Source organism: Silene latifolia, chromosome X (assembly GCF_048544455.1).
Source record: "Silene latifolia isolate original U9 population chromosome X, ASM4854445v1, whole genome shotgun sequence".
Lineage (NCBI taxonomy): Eukaryota > Viridiplantae > Streptophyta > Magnoliopsida > Caryophyllales > Caryophyllaceae > Silene > Silene latifolia.
This window is the reverse complement of record NC_133537.1, coordinates 315,943,206-315,950,429: the sequence shown is the minus strand read 5'-3', so window position 1 is coordinate 315,950,429 and position 7,224 is coordinate 315,943,206. Positions and strand designations below refer to the sequence as shown.

At 39.1% G+C, this 7,224-nt stretch overlaps 1 protein-coding gene across 5 annotated transcripts; it reads right to left on the bottom strand.

Annotated features, from left to right (window-relative positions):
- Positions 1–315: 315 nt before the first annotated feature.
- LOC141621975 (uncharacterized) lies at positions 316–3,133 on the bottom strand. Of its 5 annotated transcripts, none has more exons than XM_074438071.1 (3): positions 1,661–3,133; positions 775–953; positions 316–522 (listed from the first exon to the last, which is right to left on the bottom strand). In XM_074438071.1, the coding sequence occupies exon 1, from the start codon at positions 2,727–2,729 to the stop codon at positions 1,674–1,676; it is 1,056 nt and encodes a 351-aa protein (XP_074294172.1). In that variant the 5' UTR covers positions 2,730–3,133; the 3' UTR covers positions 316–522; positions 775–953; positions 1,661–1,673. The 5 variants fall into 5 exon arrangements, with proteins under 5 accessions (XP_074294172.1, XP_074294176.1, XP_074294173.1 ...); XM_074438075.1 differs by having other exon boundaries at positions 316–518; XM_074438072.1 differs by having other exon boundaries at positions 775–914.
- Positions 3,134–7,224: the final 4,091 nt, after the last annotated feature.

Here is a 7,224-nt window from a genome sequence, read left to right as displayed (position 1 = left end):
TTGTTACTCCGTATATTGTAACAAAAATTACAAAAATAGTTATATGCTTCAAATGCGTAAAAATAAGCATAAGTTTTTGTAATTAAACTAACAATCTTCTTTTTTTAATCATAAACTTATTCCGAGTAAAAATGTAAAATTCGTTCTATTTTAATTCTTAGTATTTTTACACATTATAACAATTGTAGATAATTACAAATAAAATTCAAAGTTTATTTATACGGAGTATATTATTATTATTATTAGCTCTAATTTTTAAGTTCTCTACACATGACATTCTAAAATACCGTGCTTTAGCACGGGCTCTATACTAGTTATCTAATAAGAGCGTTCGTACATGATACAACACTCTCTTTTTATGTACTGCGCCTCGTTTAGTGAAAGATACAATCCATATTGACTCTGTTGTATGTGTACAACAGTATTATACAGGAACGACTGCCACCTTACAAGTGCGTAACCATGGCCTTTGGAGATTTGACATCTTGTAAACGATGCAGAGACTTTGCAAACCCCTGCTACCTGTCCGAATGACGATGATCAGTTAAGTACTTAAGTCACAGTTCAGATATTTTTACAATAAAACAAAGCAACAATTGTAAACTACTATACCTATAATGGCCAACTTTTTGCAAACAGCTACCTAATAGGAGTATAATTTCATTTTTCTTTACCGTGTTTTATTAGTTTGAAAAAAATTTAACTTCTGCCAAGTAGATGTTCGAGAGAGAATGCACTGTAATATAAATGCATAAAGGAAAAATAAGAGCATACCAGGATTTAGACTCGGAGTTTGAGATGCAAAACTGGAACCTGCAAATTTTTCTCAAACCAGAGCCTTACATCTAATTGAAGTCCCGGTCTGCGGCCTGCACCACTAGAAATGAATGCAACTTCTGCACCATCACATAAAGCTGAAGCCTCAAGGCATTGTATACGTCAGTGGTAGTCAACTGCTTAAAATATTTAGAGAACAAGTAACTGGTTAAATTGTTTTTCCTTTTATCTTACTAGAACAATTATGTTAGCTGGAATTTACACAATAACTTTGTACAAGGACATAATATCGATTCAACTGCTTTTCAGACAAAACTATTATCTAATTAACCTGATTTTTGAATTTTTTTTCCAAGTGATTAGAATTTAGAAGAGCGATATGTTGCACCCCCGGAGAGATGCAAATAACGTAGACATTTTCTACATCCGACGTTAGCGTCAAAAGGAGAATATGCAGACAAGTTAATAGGATTTAATCAAGCCAAAATAGATGTGGGATTCAGAGAGCTCTAGTCTTAATGACTCATTGAGACTTAGGCTACTTTGACCAACCAACTATATGCTTCAATTTATTTAGATTCAATAAAAATATTTCATGTTGGCGCCTTTTCAATTTTTACTTTCATCAAGTGCCCAAATTCCATGATCCAAAAAATAGATTCAGCCAAAACATAACACACACTTAATAACAATTGTAATGAGTAATGACGTTATGACCTTACAACACAGCCCTATAGGAACTTAGGCCATGCTTTACATTTACGAAGATCATTCTGAGTAATACCAAATTCACCTTAGCTAAATTTAAGTGCAACAACGATAGGCAAACAAATAAAATTATAAAAAGATTAAAGAGAGCATTGTCATATCCTGATGTACTTACAAAAAGTGTAGAATCAGTCAAGCACTGGATCCCTTGTAAGTTGTTCAATACTCATATGCCTCAAAGATCTCACCATATGATGATCGGCAGCACGGATATGAACCATCCTCTCCTGCATATTCTGGAATGCAGGCATAGCAAACGCTTCTGATAATCTTTCGTGATGAATTGGATCTTCAGCGAAGTTCATAAGTGACTCGCCAGCATTATCCCTTAGTTCCTCAGACTCATCTTGTAACATTTCTATAAGACAAGGAATTGCTCCAGCATCAGCAAGGGCAGAACGATTAACTCCCCGGTAGCTCAACTGTGCTATGGCCCCAGAAACGTTTTCTCTTACGTCAGTGTTCTGATCGCCCAGTAGCTGAACAAGAATGGGAATCGCACCCGAATTATGAATGACGGAAATTGAGTGCTTGTAACTTGAAAGATCCCACAACACATCAGCAGCTGCAGCCCGCGCTTCAGCGTTATCTTCTCGAAGAATTCTCACTAAGTGCTGTACAATCTCAACTGCATTGGCTTCAACAACAGCCAGTACACAGAATACATCCTCAGCAATTTCCCAGCCGAGCTGTTCAGTACCACGGAGAAGCTCTGCATATAAAGGAATGACTCCAGCTTCCGCAACTGGCCTAATAAAATCCACGTGTGATGAAATAACACCCAATGCATTACAAGCCGCACCCCATAAACATTTTATCAAATATTTCTGACATCTGCCATCAGATCGTGATAAAATGCTCACAAGCGAAGCAACAGTTCTTGGTTCACAAACAAGTGTTGCCAACTCATGATCCTCGTTATCGCAAATTACGCGCTTCAAGCAACAAGCAGCGGCTTCTTGGAGAGGGCCAGAAGCCCCTGGCAAATCTTCTAGGATTCTAACGAGTATAGGGACAGTAAGCAATAACAAATGCTTAGGAGCACGATGTAACTGACCCCCAAGCTTAATTGTCGCTTCCAACTTTAACTCGTCACTATTACTGCTAATTACATTCTCATAAGAGAGGAATGCAGCATTCCACTCAGAGAAAGTAGACGGATAGGTCGACTCTGGTTGAGCCATAACTATGTGATTACCTTATTTTTTTCACTAAAGAACAATAACTCCTTTTCCCATCCTCATTCCCAACAGATTGATATAACAAAATTTCACCAAGGAGGAACGAAATAAGATAAGCAATATCCTCCCTGAAAGTGAAGGGGGAAAAGATTAAACCAAAAGCCGTACATCATTTCACAAGTCCAATATATAGCCTTGATATCAAGGAGCATGAAGTACCAACAAACACGGAAAAAATGTTTCAACTTAAATTATTTCCATGTTTTCTGTTCTTCATATGTTCGAGAAAGGTAAAACTAAAATTCATCAATAATCATCAACATATCAAACTGTTCCAAATAATTATTGTATGAGTCACCCTGTCCGGCCGACAAAAGAAGCAACTACGACCAATACATTTACTAACATTTTACGTAGGCCTGGTACACTAACCCGTCCCAATTCCCAAACCCACAAACCCTCTTGTCCATCAGCCAGAAACTCCACCCTGCACTCGACCCGTATCCAGCTCAAGACCGCATTCCAATCACCTCTAATGTTATCATCAGTGTCATCTACAACTAAACAAATGATTAAAATTACCCGACATGATGTGAACCTAATAATGATCCAGAAATTAAATTATCTTCTCCCACCGGCTAATAATACTCCCTTCGTCCTAATCATTCGTTTAGTCTTTTAATCAATTATAAATAAATAATTGAGACGGAGGGAGTATCAATAAACCTAACAGTTGGTAATTAACTAGCATTACACACAGTGGCGGAACTAAGCGGGGAACAAATTTCTATTTTTAGCTCGAAATCTATCAGGCATGGACTCAGGCCAAGAATGCTCCACAAGATTTTGCTCTTGGGGAGGCTTGAACCTGGGTCTACTGGCAATTTCACTCAAGTTTTAACCGCTAAACTCCACCCTTGCAGGCAAAAGTTGTAGAATTTATTGTTACAGCCTCTTCAAATGTTGAATTGCTATACTCATCCATATAAGGTGAATAGCTGTTTAAATATTTGGTGCCACCTATTTATAATCCGAATGGAAGAGAGACGGACCACTTATCAAAGACAAGGAAGGTTTCATCCAAAAATTAGAGGACATGCTTTTTAAGTATGAATTTCTCTCTTTTACAATTTTACCCTTGTCGTTTTTATTCCCTTACACAGTTGATTTCGTTTTCCCTCCCCTCATCTCTCTTCACCACCAACACCACCTTTGTTCAATACCCGTTGCTCCGGTCAGTCAGTAGCTGTCCAACGTTGCTCTGGCCGGCCTCACTAAAAAGTGAAAAGGAAAGAAAAGATAAATAGGAAATAAAGAGTCTCATATAAGGTATCTATAAGGGTTTCAATCCTAGTCTATTTTTGAAATTTTCTTGTTCTTCAAGGCCTCTCCTTGCGATCTGATCGTAAGGAATCCGTTTTTCTTGTTACAACCCAGTTATTATCCTTAGTTTTATACCTAGTTCGTTAAACTGGACATGACTAAGGCGTTCGAAATGTTTCCTTGGTATCATTCACTATTAGAGTAAATGGGAAGCTTACAGAGGAGTTTACACCAAGCAGGGGGCTTCGACAGGAGGACTCTCTATCCCCGTATGTAACACCCCCATCCACCAAGGTGCCTTACCAGGACCACCAAATACATGAAAGTGCTATCATCTCGGTTACCCGGGCAATGTATATCAATTTGACCATAAAAGAACATACTTCAGCTAATTAAGTTTAAGTGATTACATAAAAAAACCAACTGTAAAGTAAAGTACAACTGTTCTAAAACCAAAATACAACTAGAGTAACAAAAGTATTATGATAACACAGCGGAAGACTACTATCAGACTCGTGGCGACTCCATCCCCAGCTAATTCCGCTCGCATCCATAGTATACCTGCTAGACAACTGCTCACCACCCCCGAATGGATCACCACAGTTTTTAAAATATTTAAACGGGCTCAGTTGTTGATTACATAATATAAGATAAAACAATATCAACAATACATACAATCACCCAACTCCGTCACATCTCCACACACCTGACTACACACTTTAGTGTGTAGTCCTGCCAGAATATCCATCGCAACAGATATCCCACGCCGCCAGTGGGGGACCGCAGCCGTACCCACCAAATCCCCGCTCATCAATTCCGAGTGAAAACCCAAATACTTAATGTGCACATCCCCTCTTGTGGCGGGTTCCACAGAGGGCGAATCAAGGGCGTGAAGCCACTCCCGCAAGTGACTCCACTCAGCCGAGGACGCGCCTCGCGAACCACAAACAAACACAACCAACCAAATATACAACAACAATTATCAATTACAATAACAACATGATAAAGATCAGCAACAATCGCAATCACCACCAATCAACTATCAAATGCCATGTAATCAATAAGCGAGTAGGGAAACCCTACCTGGAAAAGCAATCACCAAAATCGTCACAATCAGCTAATCTGAAACGTTCCTCTACGAAATCACCCCCTATCAATCACACAATCATACAATCACCATCTATTATCAAAATACTCCCAAAACCCCCAAATTACCCGATTAGGGTTTCAACCAAAATCAATAAGACAATATAAAAACTATACTAGGATCTTACCCACAACGCGACGGTCTCAACGGTATAAAGAACTCTGAAATCCAACGACACTAGCCCCTTCGATTTGATAGCAATGCGAGAAAAGGATCTTACGTTGTTTGCTTTTCTCTTTTAAAGGTTTTAGAATAAGTAAAGAGGTAAAAGAATACTGACGGAAAGGTTTATATAATCTTTTAACGCGTTGCTATCAAACTCGGCAAAACCCGTATAAACCAACTTACTCGATCGAGTAAGTCACTTACTCTATCGAGTTCCCCCTACTCGATCGAGTAACCTACTTACTCGATCGAGTACCCATCAGCAGTACATTGTTTCGCACGCAACACTCACTTACTCGACAGAGTAAGCCCTACTCGATAGAGTACCCAGCAGCACATAAAACCGTAGTATTACAGTCTTCCCTCCTTAAAAACAAACTTCATCCCCGAAGTTCAAACCCAACCTATAAAACATGAACTCTTAACACCAACTCCACCAACTATGCCTACCTCCACAATATGGCTATTGGCTCACGATATCGTATCAACTACATTATAGTCTCTCGACACTAACTCCATACACTACCAAATACCATCCACAAACGTCGCTAGCTCCGTCTCACTAACATATTATCCACTAGCGAATCCAATATAAAGACAATCCATCAAGCAAGATCAACCACCAAACGGAATGTTACATTCTACCACCCTTAAAATGAACTTCGTCCTCGAAGTTTACTCATATTCATAAACATCATCATCCAACTGTCAACACTATCGAATTATTCTCACACTCCTAAACATCACACTCCTACAAGCACGACCATGACCTTTTAACAATATCAACCACAATACAAATCCATCCTTTATTCTCCACCAAGACTCAAACTTCCAAATCTACTACAATATGTACAACGATCAAACTCTCTTTGTCGCATCCTACTCCTCTTAAGATAAATGTTACGTCCTCGTAACTCAGTAATACTAGATCCTTAGCTATATCTTCTCATTATCCTCATCACCACCGCATGTCAACGATAACCGACTATAACCTTTATACGTACAACCGTTCTATATCTAGGGTTCTCTCTCTCTCTCTCTCTCTCTCTCTCTCTCTAACAGTTCTCATAACTCAAATCATTCGGCACCCCACCTAACCTATATCACAAAATCCTTAGCATAACCATTACTCCAACTCTTCCACATTACCGCAAAATGACATACCTCTCTATATAAAGCACCTATCTCCAAAAGCATACTCACGATCCACACTTGTTACACACACTCACACTAGATCCTCAAGTTCTTTTCTTTTATTACAGCAAAACTCATCCATAACTTAACATGATACTAATTCCCAACACCCTATACTGATTGTCTGAATAAATATTACGAATCACTTGCCGCTTCTAGCTAAGCACACACGTTCCACGGATCTCTTGCCACAACTATGTCAACCAATACCTCCTCTAAAAGAAGTTCAAAAGTACTTCAACAACCTCTCGCAACTGTGTCCCATCAACAGAATATTACTACATCATGACAACAACGGAAACATATCCAACTCTCTTCCATATCATACTCTACCCTCACTCCCAAGCTGAAATTGGTAAGAAACATCAATAAACAAAACAACGGTCTATATGTCCAAACCGAAACTTACAGAAAACGATATTAAATAAAACAACAATCTATATAACTGGCATACACTTTCGAAAAATCGTCTCATAAGTATCCCGTCTACTCCACCACAACCGATGACGGCATCGCAACACCGCCACGAACAGCCGCACCGTAGCGCGAAAATACCCGCATCACAACACGAAGTACCGTGCCCGGATCACCACCCGAGGCACAACAACCACATCGATAGACATCACAGCTTATACAATTCCATGAACACTGACTCAGTATAACTTCCTT

Excerpts from the sequence above, each read along its gene's own strand:
- LOC141621975 (XM_074438071.1), bottom strand. The coding sequence starts at position 2,729 with ATGGCTCAACCAGAGTCGACCTATCCGTCTACTTTCTCTGAGTGGAAT.